The sequence below is a fragment of the Eurosta solidaginis genome, chromosome 5 (assembly GCF_040869045.1).
Source record: "Eurosta solidaginis isolate ZX-2024a chromosome 5, ASM4086904v1, whole genome shotgun sequence".
Classification (NCBI taxonomy): Eukaryota; Metazoa; Arthropoda; class Insecta; order Diptera; family Tephritidae; genus Eurosta; species Eurosta solidaginis.
This window is the reverse complement of record NC_090323.1, coordinates 39,817,174-39,838,444: the sequence shown is the minus strand read 5'-3', so window position 1 is coordinate 39,838,444 and position 21,271 is coordinate 39,817,174. Positions and strand designations below refer to the sequence as shown.

Below are 21,271 nucleotides of genomic sequence, written 5' to 3'. Positions count from 1 at the left end.
AGTTAAATGAACTCGAAAGTTTTAGCTTTGACATTATTGGTGATCAACACTGGTAGTGAGATACCAGCATAATACAAAAAAGTGTGGATAAAATTGTTCGTTATTCCACTTCTGATTTTTTAATTATATAAATGTAAATTAAGATATACTGTAATGGGGAACTTACCCTATGATCTAAGCTGAAAAACAAGCCCAAACTGTAGAGATATTTTATGACAACCATAATTAATATATATTACTGTGTGTTTTACATTTAAAAATTATAACTAAAAAATGTAATTTGTGCGATTAAAAAAAATATATGAACGGATTAGAACAAACAAAATATTGCCATAAAAGCATAATGAAATAGTTTTGTATATGTCAATAACATTAAAAAATAATAAAAATAAATTTAAACGGCTTTCGATGTGATTAATATTTGTAACTCAAAATATTCTGTAATGGAGCAATAAATAATGTCATGATAAATAAAAGTTCCGATACTGATTGTTAGAAAAATCTAACTCGAGTTTTATTAAATATCAAAAAAGCGCACGCTATCTATCAACAATGTGAATGGGAGATCGGTATTAGGTTTCCAAGCACAGTAGAGATAATTCATACACAATGAGATAAGACAACCAGTATTCCGTTCGCCCGTTGATATAAAATAACTGCACTCAATAATTAATTTAATATTTTAGAAGTTTTATTTGTTTAATTTTTGCGTCGAATATTTATAATAAATATGCATAAGTATATATTGTATGTTTAATGGTAAAAGTTGTTTACATGCTTCTGTTTGCGTTTTCAAATTCGAATTATTTTTTTTTTAATGTAACAATTTATTTTATGTATGTATGAATGTATATATGTATATTGTATTACTTCTATAATTAGCATGTTTTGTTATATCGTTTTAGATTTTGTTTAATAAAGATACTTGATTCTTAAACAATGATTTTCAACCTTTTGCTTTTCCGTTGCAACTGTTTTGTTTATATATGTAAATATTTATTTTTCTTGCTATTTTCAGTTCGCTTGTAAAGTAGACAGTTTGAGTCCACGTTCAGGAATGCGATAATTTATTTCATTTTCCATAACGGATCAAGTTCGTTAAGTGGGTCCTTGATTTCTTCCTTTTCTTTCGATGCAATTTGGGGTGCAATCTTCATTTGATAGGATGTCATGATGCCACCTGATTTGTGGAAATAAAATTGAGATGAAGTTTTATAGTACGAGATATTCTGGTTATATAATATTCACAGTATTAATATTCTACACCTTTCCCAGTTTAAGTTCAGAAATTTACAATTCAAGTTCAGAGTTTCCAATTCAAGTTCAGAAACTTAATTTCAATTCAAGTTGAGAAATTCCAATTTGAATTCAGAAAATTACAATTCAAGTTTAGAATTTTCATTTCAAGTTCAGAAAATTACAATTAAAGACAGAAAAACCCCATAAAACTGGGTGACTAAAAATTTTAGCACTAAATTTTAATTAGAAATAAATTTAAATTGAAAAGAAAGGGCAATAGATTCGCAGAAAAGCGGTTTCATACGTAACTTGTACAATTCTAAAAGGGCAATTACATTACGTTTTCGTCAATCTGTTTTCTTTTGGGCTTTATGTTCCATTAGTACACCAATAACAATTCCGGGTAAAGTTAAGATATCGCACACTAACTGCAAAAGAGTCATAACTTAAAATTTTTAAAATCAGTTTTTTCCATAAACCAATTCGCAGTACACATCTCTAACTGCCCCTTAAATTTCGTTGCCATTATTTTCTTCTTTAACTGGAAAATTCCCGTTATGCTAGTTTTGGTGTTGATTGCATCGCTTGCGCTGTATCAACTAATGAGTACTATTTTTAGTTGTGTCAATGTGCTTAAGAACAAGTGAACAGTTTTTTTACGCATAAAGCGTATTATTTTAAATTCTGACTATCTTGTTGCAAAAAAGTTTTAACTTTGTTGTGTATTAATTAAAATTGTGTCGTTTTATACGTAAAGAGTAAGTAAATTTGCTTGTATTATTGTGAAATGTGCCTTTTTTGATGAAATAATTGTCATATTTGATTGTCATAAATAGTCATAATTCAAAATTGCTATATATTTTGTCCGTAAACAAATAATTACAACAAAATTTCGTCAATTCATTTCATAATGAAGGTCTCCTTTGTAAAACTGGATTTCAGTATAACATTACAGACGTTTTCACATAAACCGTTTTTCTTCTCTCCTGAACATTTACATTTTTCAAGTTGTCACTCTTTTGTAGTTAGTGTGCGATATATTTTAATGAAATTTGGTGGAGAAATAAATGTGCAGTTTATTTTAGGAAAATTATAACTCCCGTAAAACTATAGTATAGTTAAGTAAATTGTTGTTTAAGTTTAGGTCTTTTCTTCACCCGATGGAAAACAAGTCACAAAACTTGAATTTGATCAGTTCCACACTGGTCTGGAGTTCGGAGTCAAGGTAAATATTTTTTTCTGCAAAAACTAGAAACCTTCGGAAGATTAAAATATGTTTTGGCATTTATGAGAATGCTTCTACCAACTTTTATTTGGTTTCATTGGCAAAGCGTATGCACTAGGAAAATTTTACCTTCTTTTGCCTAAGGAAAATAAAAAAAAAATTGTAAAATTGCTTTTTTATTTTTATACTCAAATCCTTATAAGTACTGCTCTCGAAAGATATATTATTATTTTCTCACGTTTATTAAGCACATCATGTGCATGATTTAGTACGATTTGCATTGATTGCTCCAATGTTTCCATCTCACGTAAAGCGTTTTGACGTTGCATACATATACGATACCAAATATCAACCACATCTACAAAACAGAAAAGCAAATGGCATATGTAAGACAATGTAATAGTATGTTAATATTACAGCTTATCATCATACTTATAAGTACGGGGCGCGCCGTTTGTAAAGCTAAAATAGCACAAATTCCGACCGCAATGAGTTCCGAACGTTCTGAGCCCGTTAAGCAATTCATTATTAATGGTGAAGTTGGTGTATTAAATTCCAAACAACGTTGCTGGTGTGCCTGCAAAGCGTTACGAGCAATGCCGATGGTTTGCGATGGTAAGCTATGGTATGATGGGTTAGAGTGAAATATTTGATGTTTAAAAGTAGGTCCAACAACTTAATAGTTAGTTTTTAGCTCTTGAATGACAAACTTACTTACTCTTCCCTAGTTTAGTAAATTTTAAATTACCTTTTAGTCCATGCTTTAATTTGTAGCACCGACAAATCGATTATTGCATCAGCGCCATGCATGGACAACTTCACATGATATTCCACACAATGTGAGAGAGTGACCACTTTGACACATTTCACAGTAAAATCATCATAATGATTTTCAACGTTACATTCCTGGGGCCAGTACGGGTCTAACATCTACGAGGAAAGTGGAAGAACAGTTAGCAATAAATTTTTAATTTAAGCAAAAATAAATCAATGAGTTACATTTTCTCCATTTTCGATTAGTTAGTAAGTTAGATAAGTGTAAATTAAAATTTTACTTTCGTTAACGTTTATTCGAATTTATTTTAATCAGATTGTCATTACGATCTAAATCATTTTTCAAGCTTCAACTTTCTATTTACGGGAGGTGACATCATAACTTTAGCAAGATTACACAAATGTCAACGAACTTTCTAATAATCTCTGCAGGTGCCGACCTCGAAGAATTATTTCCCTAAATTAATATTCTCCCAGCCCTCTGAAATATGGTCCAATCTTCAAGGTCCTAGCTCATCGGAAAATTTTGTAACGAATTTAGAGAAAATTCCGCTTATTCCAACCCTTCTGCTAACGCCCGAATCGCGAAACTGTTGAAAAAATAACTCCAATATTCTGTATTGCAAAATGGTCTTTATTAGACTACGCTGGGAGTAGTACAATTATACTTCACAATTAAACTTCACTTCGCAACTGATAGCGTGTTTAAATCAAACTGATTACTGTTTTCTCAGCTGGCGCTGCTTTTATACTCTCTGTTGTCGTGTCTGTATACTTCTCCTAAGATCTAGTTGTTTCGGGAACAGTTGCATGTAATGCTTGGTTAGTTACCATCATTTAAATGTGTTATCTGTAGTCCACGCCTCTTCCATAGCCGTATGCGTGTGTACCTATGTGTGAGTAACTACTTCGGCTGATGATTACATTCGTTTATGAGTATCTCTCTGCTGCCTTGTATGTATGTGTGTACATGATGATTGATTTGTTTACGTACAAACTGCTTAGTATCGGCTTAGTTATGTGAGTATCACTTAGTGATGCTAATATTCGTCACAATATATTGCAAGCTACCATTTATCACGAGTTTCCGAAATATCAAGATCCATTCGCCGTCTAGCGCCATTTTGTTCTTATATTTTGCACTATTATCGTGTTCTAAATTATGCCATTATTTTCCATATATCGCCTCAAGTCTCTGCTCGCCCAAACTTTTTTCAAAATATATATCAAGTTCCAAATTTAAATAGACTTCTAAATATCTCGATCTATTGGCCACCTAGCGATATATTTTCCTGTATGTTGCATTGTCACTGGGTTCTCAGCTGTGTTGTTGTAGCAGTGCTTCGCCCCATCCAATAGGCGCGACCGATCACAAATTGTCGAGAATTGTTTGATTTGAATATGTTTAATTTCTACATATCAAAACTACCTTCGCCACCGGAAGGAGTTACTATCGTTTCTTACACAGATCGATGAGCTTTGCAACAGAATAAACGGCTACCTCCATGATCTGTCCAGTTTTTTCGCCTCGCGAAACCTGGCATTATCGCCGACTAAATCATCCGCGACCTTATTTACAACTTGGACGTCCCAAATGTCAACCATTTTGAACATCCACGTCGATGGTACTACGCTACCGACTGTCCCACACCCCAAAATCTTGGGTGTGACGTTTGATCAGGATCTACATTTTGGTAAGCATGCAGCCGCAATTGTACCGAAAATCCACAGCCGTAATAAAATCCTCAAATCTCTTCCTGGCAGTACTTGGGGAAAAGATAAGGAAAAGCTCATTACTACTAACAAAGCAATTAGCCAGCCGATTGCATGCTACGCGTCCCCTATATGGTTGCCAAGCTTTAAAACTACTCACTGGAAGAAGCTACAGGCCTGCCAAAATACTGCTCTCAGAATCGCAACGGGATGTATTCTTATGTCTCCAGAGCACCATCTACATAATGAGGCGCGAATACTCCCCATCAGGGAGATAAATGAGATGCTAACCAAACTGTTCCTGTTGAATACCCAGAAACCTGGGCATCCCAACAGGTATCTGATTGATGAGCCAACACCGCCTAGGGGCTTAAGAAGTAATCTCCGTAAGCAAAATACGGCTTCTGAGAACTCAACCGTATGAACAACACAAGCAGGTCCTCAGTGAACTCCACAAACAGGCGTCGAACCTTTATGCCGGGAATTGCCCGGTAAATTCAGTACTCAAAGAACAGTACCCAAAACTTGCGGAAGAGGAACGCACACTACCCAGGGAAACACGAGTCACTCTAGCTCAACTTCGATCTGGATACTGTAACAGGTTAAACTCTTACCTATCCAGAATCAACCCCGACATACAAAATGTATGCCCCGCTTGCAATGTGTCCCCACATGACACCAACCAACTCTTTAATTATAATGTGGAACCCACGCCTCTAACACCCCTCTCATTATGGTCCACCCCTGTTGAAACAGCAAGTTTCCTTGGACTGCCGTTAGAGGACATTGATGACAATTTGTGATCGGCCCAATAGGTGCGGCGAAGCTCTGCTACAACAACATCACAAATTGTCATCAATATCCTCTAACGGGAGTTCAAGGAAGCTTACATTTTCCACAGGGGTGGACCATCATGAGAGGGGTGTTAGAGGCGTTGGTTTCAAATCACTATTGAAGAGATGGTTGGTGTCATGTGGGGACACATTGCAAGCAGGACGTACATTTTGTATGTCGGGGTTGTTCTGGATAGGTAAGAGTTTAACCTGTTACAGTATCCAGTTTGAAGTTGAGTTAGAGTGACGCGCGTTTCCCTAGGGGGAGTTCCTCTTCTGCGAGTTCTGGGTATTTTTCTGTAAGAACTGTGTTAGCCGGGCAATTCCTGGTATAGAGGTCCGACGCCTGTATGTGGATATCATTGAGGGTCACTCTAGCTCAACTTCGATCTGGATACTGTAACAGGTTAAACTCTTACCTATCCAGAATCAACCCCGACATACAAAACATATGTCCTGCTTGTAATATGTTCCCACATGACACCAACCATCTCTTTAACTGTATTCTGGAACCAACGCCTCTAACACCCCTCTCATTATGGTCTTCCCCTGTTGAAACAGCTAGTTTCCTTGGACTCCCGTTAGAGGACATTGATGACAATTTTGTGATCGGTCGCACCTATTGTGACAGATTCCTACCATACGAGTTTGGGCGTCTTCGTTTATCGTGCAGAACGTCGTTTCTTCTCGGGATCAAATAGATTATATTGCACTGAGTGGTGGGTGATAAACGTGAGACCGCCTCCATTTCCGTTCTCGCAGACTACGGGACGGCCTTGGGCGTGAACAGCAAGGTGCAACAAAAGATTTGTAAAACGAGGACGACGGGTTTTGGGGTCTAGCCCAGAACATCACGTCCGGTGTAACCATCCCTTACACGTGACACACGGAGAAGAGTGTGACCGTCCAAAAATGTTATTTTCCGGCATACGCAGCAAAACCATTTCTCTGGACCGGGATCGGGTACAGGTCGCGGATTGGGTTCGATACCTGCCCGGAGCAGGAGATTATGGCGCAGTCCCGCTGCAAGGGGAGGGACGTAACAAATTAAATGGTGTTACACTGAAATTACATCCCCTAGTCGGGAAAAATCCCGAGTAGTTCGGGTACATAGAACCGACTGCCTTGGGAAGCGTCTAGAGTTGTGTTCATAGTTTGAAGTGTTGCTAATAAGTTGCAAATTCCACAAATGTGTGCTTTAAAACCTAGTCAAAAACGGTCTCCACGGTTTATACTATGTACTTACCTCATTTGGCGTATGCAAACAAGCAACAGTACGAGCTTTTACTGACCAAATCATTGACCAAAAATCATTGATGGTATTTTGCTGCGGCGTTTGTGCGATAATTAGATTTGGACAACCAGCGCCGAGGTTCTGCAATACAAAGTTGACAGTTATATACATATTTATCACATAGTTTTACATATTTATCACATAATTACATATATACAAACCTTTATGTAAGCAGCATTTATATAATCATCAGTGTCCTTGTCTAGCTTCACACGCGCATGGTCATATGGAATGCAATCGAGTGAACGATTTTTTTCTGGAAATAATTTTGCAATCGATGTTGTGCGTTTATTTGTGTCCTTAGCAAGTAATTCGTGTAACTCTTTCCATTTAGCTGATAATTGTGTATTACCATTTAGCATTTTCACATTAAGGCTTTCAATTAGTTTTTCATAACGCTCAACTTCTTTATGGAAATATTTCAGGATTTTATTATCTTTAAAAGGGTCGTAAGGTTTTAATTGAAATGTTGTTGCATTAGTAGATAAGTTTGAATGGTGCTTTTCGGTATGTTGCTCGTTTCGTAAAGATACTGAATCCCAATCGAAATTGGTGTCCAGTGAACTCAAGTCGGAGCAGATAGAAAGATTATCATAACTAGGTTTACGTGTAGCTGGAGAATCAATGGGCGATGCGGCGCTGTCTTTTGCTGCAGTGGTGGCGGCGCTGTTAAGCGTTGGTGAGATCGGTGCATTTTGTGTCGTTGTTGCAAGACCAGTAGCAGAAACTACAGTTTCTGGTGCTGAGGGCAATACGGTGGCTGGTGTGGAACTCGGGGTTTTCAGCGGTGGCAGCTAAAACAGTAAAATAATTGTTACGTTAAACAGTTTTTTTAACAATCTTCATTAGCATTAATTTTTTTAAGCCCCAGTAGTGTTGCCACTTTCAATATTTTTCATTTTGCACTTACCACTACTGGATATATTCTTACCTCCTTCATTTCAACATCAGCAGCTACTTGACTACTGGCCGGACTTGCAACAATTTCCGGCTTTAATGCGGGCTGTGGCAATATGGGTGGTGGTACGTTTAGACCAGCAATTGAAAAATCGATATCGGTTAGTAAGTCAATATTGGTTGACTTTTTAGGTAGCTTTGCGCTTGGCGATTTAGCGACATCTTGTGTCGTTGCCGCAGTTGCTTTTGCATCTGATTTTATTGTACTTGGCGCTGGGCCATCAGCGGTTTTTGGTGATGCAGCTGGTGTTGTGCCAAATGTATACTCAGTTCCGCTTTTCGTTGTTTGTGTTGGTGCTATGGAAGCGGCACCACTTTGCATATAAGTTGACTGTTGTTGTTGATAATTAGTTTGTTGTGGTTTTTGTTGTTGCTGTTGCTGGTGCGCTGTAGCCAGTGAGTGTTGTGAATGTTGCTGGTGTTGTTGTTGCATTTGTAAGGCATATGGCGATGCAATGCCCTGCGATTGATATCCATATGGTGTTGAATAATAACTTAAATTAGTCATGCTACTATCTTGGCTAGCGGAAGGTGTCGCCGAATTTGGTGCCGGGGATGTTGCAGCTCCTGCTGGCGGTGGTTTGGTGTGCGATACCACAGGTGACTAAAAATATCGCAAAATAAAATATATAATAGGACTTGATATGGTTGGATTAAGGCAAGATGTATGTATGCCCATTTTTGTATAAAAAAAATTTTTTATATGGATACGACTTACGCGGGTAAAGTACCGCGCGTAGAGTATTTCTAATCATATCTTCAGTCACATATTACTACCAAATCATTTCACATGACATCATGTCACATCGTACCATCATTATATTTCATTTTATATCACTATGTATATGTATATGATATAAAATAATTTCGTATGTTGCTGTTGTTGTATCAGTGAAATTAAATGGGGTTACACTGGAATGACAGCCCTTGGTCGGGAGAAATCAAGAGTGGCTCCGGTACATAGAACCGGCAGCCTTGGGAAGGAATTTCGTTTCATATTATCATATGATATTAAATAATCTTGCTTTATACCATATCATTATATGGCATCAAATTATGACATTTTATATTATATACCATGGCATTTTATAGATTTACTTAATTTGTTTATAAAATTGTACCATAAGATATGTACATTAGGGTGACCCTTAGTTGCATTAAGAAAAAAAAAAAACAAGTGTTGGGATTTTCGATCTTAGAAATCTGCGAATACCGCAAAAACGTATATATACAAAGTATTGAACAGATTTGGAAGGACAAATTTTAACTATTTCAATTGTTTATATTCCTTTAGCCTAGAAAAATTGATCATTTTCAAAGCAATATCTTTACTTTCTTGCTTTTTTAAAATGACTACAATCTTAAAACTCAAGTTGAAAATTTTGCGCTTGGTTGAAATCTTGGCCCTCGTCTATTTTATAACTTTGTTATTATTTGACCAATTTTTGCAAATAAATTATCCGAATGCGCCACCTCTAAATTTTTTTGATTGTGCACACACACAAATTTTAGGCCTGTTTCAATATTTGTTGGGGGGTGAGATCGCGAATCGGAACACTGGAAAATAAAGTCCATCCTAATGTACATCACATTACATGTTTACATATGTATATATATACATATATATATATATATATAAAAATTTTACAATGTTAAACGATTTCAAATCATTTGGTTCATATAAAATTCCAAATCATTGCGCTTCACCTATTAAAAATGTTAAGAATCCGAAATACTGCGAAATCATAATATTCCGTTTTAATAACGTAAATCTCTTATTTTTAAATATATTCATTGTAATTTCTTTTAGTTTAGTTAATACATTATTTTACATAAAATGGAAATTAACAAACAATTATTTTGTAGATTTTTAATGCATGAATTTTGGTTAATCTTCAAAACGTATAGTTTCCTAAACTGTTAAACGTAAAATTTCACATATTAAAATTGCACAGCCCAGATAATTTGTTTGATTTTGGTAATACGTGTAAGCTAATAAAATTTACTCACATCAAATCCAGTAGCTACATTTATTTTATTTGCATTTTCCGAATCGGTAGTGCCAACAACAACAGACTGTGATGTACCTGATGATGTATATTGACCGTAAAATTTATTATTTGCTTGTTGATATCCGCTACCATATTCATATTGACCAGTTTGTGGGTTGAAACTATAGCCAGGATGTTTTGTGACTGTAGAATAGCCGGAAACGTTTGCTGCACCTGGTACTGCAGTGTTGGATATGCTAGCAGAAGCCATTTGAAGAGCTTGTAGAGATGGATTAGCAAGTGTTTCGCCGCTGGTTGGATTGCTTGTTCCCATCGCGGTAGGCTTACACGCGGCCTGCTGCTGTTGCTGAAATTGTTTTTGAGTTTGTGGTTGCTGCTGTTGTTGCAGCTGCGCTTGTTGTAGTACTGCCGCCCCTGGCATATTCTGCACTCCAGTATGAGAAGATTGTTGCCACTTATTTACAACGTATGGCGCTTGTAGTGAAGGTGGTGCCCCAGTACCAGCGTTTACTTGGGAAGTATTAGCATTAGAAGTAGCCACGTAGAGCGGTCGAGAAGTTGGTGTGCTATAGTTGGCAACAGAGGATTGTGTATAAGGTTGTTGATACTGAAAAAAAATTTAATGAGGAAATAAAAAATTTTGTTGCAACCACAGCAAAGTGGATATGGTTATGGTAACCTGTACGCTATGAAAACTAGGTCTAATAGAGCTGCACAATTTTCTTAAATTCTATTTCGGGATATATTTACCATATTCATTTGATTTGTCGCAAAATTTGTTTGTTGCGCGGCCGCAGGTGTAGCTGGAGTGCATGCACCTACTAAAGACCGTTGTGGTTGCATAAAACCAGGAGGAGTGGACGCCTGCTGTTGGGTCTGCATTGGCTGTTGTTGTTGTTGTAGCAACTGTTGTTGTTGTTTCAGTGGTTGCTGCGCATACATTGTGCTATTACCAACTGATTGCTGCATCATTAATTGCTGTTGTTGTTGTATGTTAAGGTGTTGTTGATTAAATTGCTGCTGTTGTTGTTGTTGACTGAACTGCTGTTGCTGCCCGACCTCATCTCGTTGAACCATTCCACTGACGGAATTATTATAACCACCAAATTGTGAATTTGGTGAAGCTTGCAATTTGTATGCGGGCGGTGCAATATTTTGTTGATGATACATTGGTTTGGCATAGCCAGCGGTGTTCGGATCATAATACTGTTGTTGTTGTAAACTATATGGTGGTGGTGGTTCATTGGGTGCAACCGAATGCACCGCACTGTCAGAATTCATTGTGTGTGACGTATAATAATTGCCTGGAGAGCAAACTGCTTGCGTAGGATTTTCCGAGCCCAAAGGATTTGGACGCACCAGCGGGATGTATGGATTGTTTTGTGGCGCCGCATTCGCTGATATTACATCAGATATGCCTGCAGCAGCGATGCTACTTGCTGTGGTATTTTTTGATTTCAAATAATCCCGCAACTTTGGTGCACTTGAAGTAGCTTGTGTGGCTGTGGGCGTATTTAGCGCAAGTGATTTAGGTTGCATGTTTCCAGCAAGGTTGGATGCATTATTTGTTTTATTTTTTAGGCGTTGCTGGCGTTCTTCTGATCGTACATCCCGCGCTGCTTTGAAGCGAGTGAGTAGTTTTTGAACGTTTCCTACAAAATAAGTGACAAATTTGTTAGAATCGCGCACAATCACATTTACGGTTTCACTAAAAAAATGCAAAAGAAAACTAATATGCACTGTTATTTTTTGTTTCTTTTCCCGATTTCTAGGTTTTTGATATAAAGTTCCCATCTTAAAAAAAATACCTCTAATAGGCGAATGAAAGGATATCGAAGTTGTAAATACTTTTATATTTTGTACATTTCAAACAAAGCCACATACCTGATAATTTTTTATAAAATTCCAGCCCCTTAGCCGATTTTGCCAACAAATCCTCATAGACATCATAAGAAGCGGCTAGCGATGAAAAGTACGCCTCCCGCTTATGCTTAACATCTGCAAGCGTTTTTAAAACTGGCGCCGCTTTAGCATAGGACTCGGTTAAAGCTTGCAATATATTCTTTTGGGCTAGCATATTTTGATCGAGTAATTGTGTAAGCTTTTCATGTTTAGCTAGCTCACGTTCGAACAACAATTGTAAACCCTCTTCACTACCATGCGCTATTACTTTTGCAGTTATATCATCTTCATTTACCGCTATACGCAAATCAGCATGAAATTGTGCACGTTGCGCTTTCATTTCATTCGCTTTATTCAAAATTAGTTTAACATCTTTAAAAAGCTCGGTTGTATTTAGCTCTGCACTCAATTTTGGCACAGATTGTTGTATCTCTTGTAGTGGACGTGAAAGAATTTTCAAATTATTTACATGTAATTCCATTGCTTTGCGTAGCGTATCATTGGATTCTCCAGCGCGTGCATGCGCTTCAGTATATTTTTGAAACTCACGAGTCAGCTCAGTCATATGTGGATTGGGTGTACGTTGTACGCCTGTTAGCTTTTGAAATTCATTTTCTTGACGCTCCTCTTCGGCGAGTATGGAGGAAATTTCTTTGAGATTCATTTCAACATCTGCACATATTTCGGCAAGCTGTGACATTGCGGCAATCAAATCGGGTATAGCTGTCTTATTGGCGTTCAACTCGGCACAGCGATCTACAATACCTTGTGGTATTTTATTTGCTTTCTCTTCGTTTATATTTAGATTATCTAATGTGAGCGAACTCATAAAACTTGCTAACTCAGCATCTTTTTCCTCAATACGTGAACCATATTTGCGTATCAATTTTGCTTTCTCTTCGCTGTACATTGAGCTGGCTTCGTGTGCTTTCATTGGTACTAAGCGTGCAAAGATGTCATCGCCAGCTGTATCAGGATCTGTAACACTAAAGCTGGTTCCATTCACTAAATTTGCACCTTGTACAGCAGCAATTGTGGATAACTCTGGTACAGACTCGTGGTAAATAAATTCATTTTCGTTTTTGGCATTTTTGCGCTTTCCCTCTACAACATCTGCGGTAAAGATGAGCGATTCATTGATTTCTTTTTGATCGGGTAAACCTTTGGACTCCTTACGAGCCTCTTCCAATTTTTCCCATGCTGCCTATAAAATTAAGTTAAGACTTATTAGTCTTTACAACTTTTAAAAAACAGAATGACAAAGACAGTTGAGGTCTTCCCACGAGAATCAGGTCAGGACATGGACAGGGGAGCAATGTCATGGCAAATTTCTTCTTCATTAAGAAAAACGTTTGACGACACAAAAGTTGAGTTGGTAGAAAATGAATGGCTCATATACGGGCTGAAATCTTTTCACCTCTCACTATCATTATACTGCTTTCACATTGTGGATTCAAAACATGTATAGGGTAAGCAAGATGAGACAACCTAAAGAGCTCGACTCAGTTGGAAGATTTTATTCATTATTCATTCATGTGGGTATACTAAGGAAAAAGTAAATCAGCCCTTCCCACCGCAAACTTAAGATACCAACTGGGATCCCCAATGATTTTTGGTAGTGAAGCGGGAATGACAGTATTTCGAGGGTTATGAATGCAGTATGCTAGGATATTCGTTTGATAAGATGTAATCCCAGCAACTTTTCTTAGCTTCAATTGTATGCGTTTCTTCACAAATTGCTAGATCTACCGGCGGTCCGAACGGTAGTGCTTAGCAAAAGCTTATTAGGATCACCATCTATCCAGCAGCATTTAACGCCTTGGCAACTCTACAAATTTAAAACTAGTTTTTAATAAAAACTTACCTGATACAAAGTTACTCTTTCACCCATTTTTTGTTGCTCCTCTGCATGTTGTCCTTGATATAAATATAAAATACAATTCAAGTATGAAATTTTGAAACGTACATATTTTTTCCATAATTTAAACACTGAACCATCGACCACTTGCGCTACTGGTCCATCATCGCCACCTGTGAGTAGCGCAGCCAAAGCCGCACCATAATACACCACTATTTGGGCTGTCACTTTAGCTACAATATTCGGTTTACGATTATCAATTAAAGATTTTTCCAAGATGCATTCTTGCGCTTGCGCAAAAGAGACTTGTTGCATAAAAACTAATAGCTCGTTTGTCATAAAATCTCCACCACCATTGACATTCGCATAACGCTCACGTAATTCGCCAAAAGCCCATGCTGCACATTGGAAATGTGTACAGGCCAATTTCATTCCATCAACATCGCCACGTGTCACCGATGCACCCATTTGTGTATGAGATGCGGCAATATTGAATAGTACAGCGGCCATTTCATAACGTAAATTTGTGTATTCGTTCACTTGACTCTGATATAGATCCTTCCATGTAAATGTGAACATACCCCGTTCAGCCAATTGTGGAAAACGATTTTCTAATGAGTGTAATTGACAATAGTAACGCTTGAGTATTGCACATTTATCTTTGCCAGGATGTAGTGCCTGATTGCGAAGAGTTTCCAAGGCGAAAACCTCTTTCGAATATGCATCGGGATCTTCCTGATAGAATTCAGCAATGTACTGCAATAAATATAATTAGGAAAGACGATTTTATTGAAAAGTAAAGAAAATAATTAGAAAATATTATTTGATAGCAAATTAAAGAAAACAAAGGAAAATAATAATCCTAGCTGAAGCTTGATGATAGTATTTTCGCGTTCTTTTTTTCGTCAGACTTTTTCAAGCTCTGCAAACCCCCATTTTTGACATGGTGGAAAATAGTAGTTTCAACAGGGGTGGGCCAGGTGGAAAGGGGTGTTAGAGGCGTTGGTTCCACGTTGCAATTGAAAATATGATTGGTGTCATGTGGGGACACGCTGCGAGCAGGACATATATTATGTATGTCGGAGTTGATTCTGAATAGGTAAGAGTTTAACCTGTTACAGTATCCAGCTCGAAGTTGAGCTAGATTGACGCGTATCTCCCTAAGGAGATTGCTTTCATCTTCTACGAGTTCAGGGTATTTTAACTTTTAGAACGGGGTTCGCCGGGCAATTCCAGGCATAGAGGTCCGACTCTATGGATATCACTTAGGACTTTTTGTGGTTTTCTTCTACATACGGCTGAAATCTCAGGTGTCGTATTTCCTCATAATGCTTGCGGGATGGCCTCTTAAGTCCCTGGGCGGCCAGGCCTCTTTAATCAGATGTCTGTTGGGATGACCAGGTTTCTGGGTTCCGCCTCACTGTGTAGGTGGTGTTCTGGGTATATAAGAAGACAGCCCATAGCGGTTCTTAGAGCAATGTTTTGATAGACCTGTATTTTATTCCGTGGACTCATCTGGCCAATTGCTTTGTAAGTGGTAATGACATATATGTAATACTCCTATATTGCTAATACAAAATGCTCGCAATGTGTTTTGAATTCGAAATCAAAACAAGACAGCCTATAAAATTTTTGTGATTGTAGCCATATATGTAATACTCCTATATTGCTACAAAAGGCTAGGTACATTCCCAAACATCAGATTACCGATATATTGCTGTTTAAACGTTTTTGTTTTTGTATTCAATATTCGAATGTACCTAAATTTTAATTTTTTCTTGTCACACTTATGCTGCTACAATCACATCATTTTATCTTTACCCCAAGTGATGCCGGCAAAAGATTAGGGGAGTTTGTTACGGATTTGGATTTAAGATACAATCGCGGATGCATGCTCTCCAAAATGTAGGATCAGGATCAAACTTCACACCCAGAGGAAATATTTCTATGTGGTCTCTCCACATGCGGAACATAATTGGGTATGGTCAGGATTTAATCTGGATTAATGGATACTTTGACTGAGCAGTGTAACATGGTTAACATATGAAAACATTTATAACCTCAAAAGATGGTTCAAGCGCAGGTTGACTTTTTGTTTCACGAAATGGTAAGTCTAGTTGAGGGGTCGACTGCTAATACGCTACCAAAAATATCTAGAGAGGTGTCAAAAGACGCGTATTGACCTTGAAAACAATAAACGAAAGGCGGAAAAGAAAAATGTTGTCTCAGTCCGGAGATATTTGCAGTTTAAGTTGGCGATTTTAATGTGGTTGTTGTAATGTTGGAGTACCCACAAAATAAAAATTGTGAAGATAAATGTTTAGCGCGGATATAGTTTTGGTCCTCAAACCGGTGTTGGACCCACCCAGGGTAATTGTTTATAAGCGCGGCCGAAGGCCGCCAACGCAGAAACGTGTTCTGCACAAAAATACTATTGATACCACCCCCGGTTTCGGAAGGACCCGCGGGTTATTTTTCGGTTTTTCGTAAATATCTTTTGTATGAGTTAAAATGTTGTTTCTTTTCCGGATGATTAATACTGATGTCAAGACGCGTCCTTTGGCACCTCTCTCGATATTTTTGGTAGCGTATTAGCAGTCGACCCCTCAACTAGACCATTACCCACGAAATAATTAATTAATAATAATTGTTGAAACCGCAAGAATAAAACCAAATTACGCCTGGAGCGAATGCAAGTCTTTAGACAATTATATTTGTATAAACAAACATTTGGTAATTCTTTACTTTAGCTCACAATTCGAAGATATTTGCGAACAAAATCGAAAATTTTCATGTGGTTGTTATCATTTTGATGATTTTGTCATACCCACTAGAAAAACTGAGGGTAAAAGTGTTTTGCGCGGATATAGTTTTGGTCTCCAAACCGATGTTGGATCCAGCCAGGGTACCTTTATATAAGCGCGGCCGAAGGCCGCCAATGCAGAAAGGTGTTCTGCGCAAAAATTCTATGGATCCCATCCCCGGTTTCGGAGCGCTCCGGGGCCATTTTTCGGTTTTTTGGTAATATCTTTTCACAGAAATCAAATATTTAATTTCCGCTTTAGGATTCGTGGTCCTGGGATCAAAACGCGTTGTTTGACACCTCTCCCCATAATTTTGGGCGAGTTTTAACAGTTGTGAGCTAAAGTAAAAGAATTACCAAACATTTAATACATGCACAACAAAACAAGGTAATAGTGCAGTTTACGGTACCCACCGAAATTTGGGCCAAAATTCGAGTGAGGTATCAAAAGACGCGTATTCACGTCTAGATCAAGAATCCGAAAGCGGAAGTTTACTTTTTTTACCCGTTCAAAAGATATTAACGAAAAACCGAAAAAAGACCCGCGGTCCCTCCGAAACCGGGGGTGGGATCCATAGTATTTTTGCGCAGAACACATGGTAATAGTCTAGTTGAGGGGTCGACTGCTAATACGCTACCAAAAATATCGAGAGAAGTGTCAAACGACGCGTATTAACCTCGAGAACAATAATCTGAAGGCGGAAAAGAAAAATTTTATCTCTGTACGGAGATATTTGCAGTTGAATTTGGCGATTTCCATGTGGTTGTTGTTGTGTTTGTACCCACCAAAAAAATTGTGCATCACCGTGGCGGTAGCCACGGTTAAACCACACACCCGGACGTGGCATGGCGTAGCCCAGGGTTATTTTTTATAAGCGCGGCCGAAGGCCGCCAACGCCGAAAGGTGTTCTGCGCAAAAATACTATGGATCCGACCCCCGGTTTCGGAGGTACCCGCGGGTCTTTTTTCGGTTTTTCGTTAATATCTTTTGAACGCGTTAATATTTTTATTTTCCGCCTTCGGATTATTAATACTGATGTCAAGACGCGTCTTTTGACACCTCTCTCGATATTTTTGGTAGCGTATTAGCAGTCGACCCCTCAACTAGACTATTACCGAACACATTTTTGCGTTGGCGGCCTTCGGCCGCGCTTATAAAAAATAACCCTGGGCTACGCCATGCCAAGTCCGGGTGTGCGGTATAACCGTGGCTACCGCCACGGTGATGCACAATTTTTTTTGTGGGTACTACACAACAACCACCACATGAAAATCGCCAATTTCAACTGCAAATATCTCCGGACAGAGATAACATTTTTCTTTTCCGCCTTCGAACTATTGTTTTCGAGATTAATACGCGTCTTCTGATACCTCACTCGAAAATCTTAGCCCAACTTTAGGGTGGGTACCGTAAACTGCACTACTACCCAAAGCAAAAAATAAAAATAATTGATTTGAATGACTCAGAGGCCACCAAAGTCCCGTGAACCGTTTACTTCCTCCTGTCACCCTCATTTCTTTACAAAGGCAATTAGATTTGGCCTGCACCACACACCCATGTACATGAACGATAGAAAAAAACATCGTCACGAAAACAAAAAAACAAACTCGCAGCACCCTGCAGGCGGATTCGATATTTTATCAATTCCACAAACAAAAGCAATTAGCGAACAAATTTCAGAGGCCTAGCACTCCTTGTCAGGCGACATTTTTTGACTCACCTTTTTCAGATTCGCAAACGATGTGCCTGTTGGGCTGGTTTTCAATACAAACCATAGCATATGAAGCCGCGGCACAGCTTCCATCTTGGGCTCTCAATATTTCTTTATATATTTTCTAAGTTCAACTTTGAAATTTCTTCACTAAAAGTAGTTAAATTAATTTTTTTCTAATATGCCGACACAAAATTAAGCTACTTGCTGCAGTGAAAATCATAGTGTACCTATACAAGTGTGTTCACTAAGCGATAAACGTCAAAACTACAAACAGCCTCGCTCACCTGATGGAAATCTCAGGTCTAGAGTCGCATTTTTGGTCTCAACGACAACATTTTTGACTACCAATCGTATCGAATTTTTCAATTTTTCAATCATTCGTCGCATTCGGTAATGGTATCCATTTTGAATTCGCTGTCATTCCGAATCCAGCGAGTGCCTGTCAGAATGCTTGACAGATAAGTCAACACACTTGTACTTGTACACTATGGTGAAAATGCAATATATACCCGGGTGGTATGTTAAGTGCAACAGGGTGACATACATAATAAAAAATTTATAGCGTAGCCAGATCTGAACAACAACAACAACATCTGAAAATTAGTAATTTAGAGCATTGACAACCAAACCTCATAAAACCGCACTGCGTTTTTTTAGCGCACGCAAACAACCGGCGTTTTTGCCCTAACCAAAATAAGTGTGCATGGCGACAATGTAAAGCATGTGTGCAAACGTCAAATCTAAATGTCACGCAGAACAAAAACTGGAAATGAGTTAGGTTTCTACGCAGCAAATTCAATTTGGGTTGCTCTCATACAAGTTGTATGTGCATGAGACATTTTTGACAGAAAATAACTAGCGTGCGTGTATATTAGGTTGGCTTGTAGGGTAAAATGACACGCAGAACAAAAATTGGAAATCGAGTTAGGTTTTCACGCAGCAATTTCGGTTGCACTCATACAAGCTGTATGTGCATGAGACAGTTTTGGCAGAATATGACTTGCATGCGTTTATATTAGCTTGACTTCTATCTGTTTGGGGCTTTAGCAACAGCTGATTTAAGAAATGCCATTGTGAAAAGTCACATATCTGAAAAGTTATATTTGCGAAAAAACATATACACAGCAATTAAATTTTAGGGAAATCAAATTAGGGGAAAAAAATATTAATAATAAATAAATCAAAATGGCTACATTAGAAGATAAATTAATGGGAGAAAAGTTGGAATATTATTGCAGCAGTAGCGAAGGTGAAGATAATGGCGATGATGATGGCGGTGAACGAGATGCAAGTGGTAGTAAGCAAGGAACTTCGGGTTACATTGATCCGGATGTATGTCCACCGCCACCAGCAGAAGGTTATCGGTCACAGGCTTCCACAAATACAGGACCCAAAGGTGTTGTACAGGATTGGCAACGTTTCAAGCAACTACAAACTGAGAAACGGGAAGAGTCTGAACGTCAACGTATAGAATTGGCCAAAAAAATGTCAATGACCACGGCCACTGCAAAAGAGGAAGAAGAACGCAAACGACAAGAGGAAATCGATGCAGAATTGGATGAACTTATGAGCGAAGATTTTTTACAACAATATCAAAAGAAAAGAATGACTGAAATGTTGCGTCAATGCGGTCATATAAAACAATTTGGCAAAGTCTTTCAATTAACAACACATGAAGAGTTTTTAGATTTTATCGAAAACGAGAATAAACACACCACCGTTATTATACACATTTACGATAAAAATATAAGCGCCTGTGCCACCTTAAATCGTTGCATGGACACACTTGCTACAGAATATCTATCAATTAAATTTGGTAAGATTTGTAGCTCAGTGGCTGGTATGAGTCGAGATTTTCGTGCAAATGGATTACCAGCTTTGTTAGTATACAAAGCGCAAGTATTGATTGGGAATTTTGTCCGTGTCACAGATGATTTGTCAGACGACTTTTTTCCATCGGATGTGGAAAGCTTTCTAATTGAAAATGGAATCGTCGTAGATAAAGCGCTTTACAACTAGAACTATTTGAAGCAATACCAACTTGTATTTTGTCAGGATGGATAAGGCAAAGACAGAAAGAAGGTAAGTGTGAAAAATGCAAAGACTTTTGAACCTTTTTAAAAAAAAAACAAAAAACATTCTATACTTACATTTATCATGCAGTTGAGCTAAAAAGGAAGGTGGTCAAAACAAAACACCGTACTAAAAATTATGTAAATTAAAAAAATATATCTCGTGAATATATCGAAAGCTAACAGGAAGGACTCCCCTATCTCAGAATCGTACCCAAACTCGCGCCGTCTCAGCAATATGCTCTATTTTAAAATTTGTTCCAAGATTGCCCCAGCTAAATTCTTCCAAACACCATATCCAAGATTGCCCCAGCTAAATTTTTTCAAAAACCATATCTAAGCTAGAAATGTATTGAATTCATTGATACTTAACAGTTTTTTTTACAACCTTTCTTTATGTAATAAAATTTTGAAACAGAGCGCTCTGCGAACATTTGCGGAAATATTGCATTTCTAAATCGGCATCCGAGATAAGCTCATTCAGCAGCTGATTGTTACTTTTTATTTTGTTGTATGTATGTACACGGAGTGTAATGAAGTTGGAGAAATTTGAAAAACTATGCTTAGCCCACAATGTGTTCCTCTCAAATTTCTACAAACATCTGCATGTTTGAATGCTTACAAGTAATATGCTAAAAAGATACTAACATAAGTTTATTAATGTAATTTATATTTTAATTACACGCATTTACCGAGCTTTAGATATTGTGCACTAAGTACTTACCTAAGTGGATTTTAATATACATACTACATATGTTTATACATACCTATTGCGAAATTTGTTCAATACTTTCGCGCATAAGCAAATATGTTAGAATTATATTGCATAATAAAGAAAAGTAATAAAATGTATTTTGTAAGCTGCCATAATTAA

The 21,271-nt window shown here is 37.7% G+C and overlaps 2 protein-coding genes across 4 annotated transcripts in view; one reads left to right on the top strand and one right to left on the bottom strand.

Annotated features, from left to right (window-relative positions):
• Positions 1-681: 681 nt before the first annotated feature.
• Positions 682-18,583, bottom strand: LOC137252460 (tyrosine-protein phosphatase non-receptor type 23-like). The gene is made up of 12 exons (XM_067788208.1): positions 18,332-18,583; positions 13,814-14,563; positions 11,932-13,153; positions 10,798-11,699; positions 10,046-10,654; positions 8,010-8,639; positions 7,240-7,872; positions 7,031-7,159; positions 3,213-3,394; positions 2,897-3,084; positions 2,703-2,822; positions 682-1,180 (listed from the first exon to the last, which is right to left on the bottom strand). Exons 1-12 carry the CDS (start codon positions 18,413-18,415, stop codon positions 1,068-1,070), a joined length of 5,562 nt encoding a protein of 1,853 aa, XP_067644309.1. The 5' UTR covers positions 18,416-18,583; the 3' UTR covers positions 682-1,067.
• An 816-nt stretch (positions 18,584-19,399) lies between these two features.
• The window catches only part of LOC137252579 (phosducin-like protein), a 65,892-nt gene continuing 64,020 nt past the window's right edge, over positions 19,400-21,271 (top strand). For 2 of the 3 annotated variants that reach the window (XM_067788524.1, XM_067788526.1), the window contains exon 1: positions 19,400-20,407. In XM_067788524.1, coding sequence (XP_067644625.1) covers positions 19,511-20,344 — 834 coding nt within the window. In that variant the 5' untranslated portion in view covers positions 19,400-19,510 and the 3' untranslated portion in view covers positions 20,345-20,407. Of the gene's footprint in view, positions 20,408-20,488; positions 21,268-21,271 lie in introns of those variants that run through there. The other variant, XM_067788523.1, reaches the window with a different exon arrangement.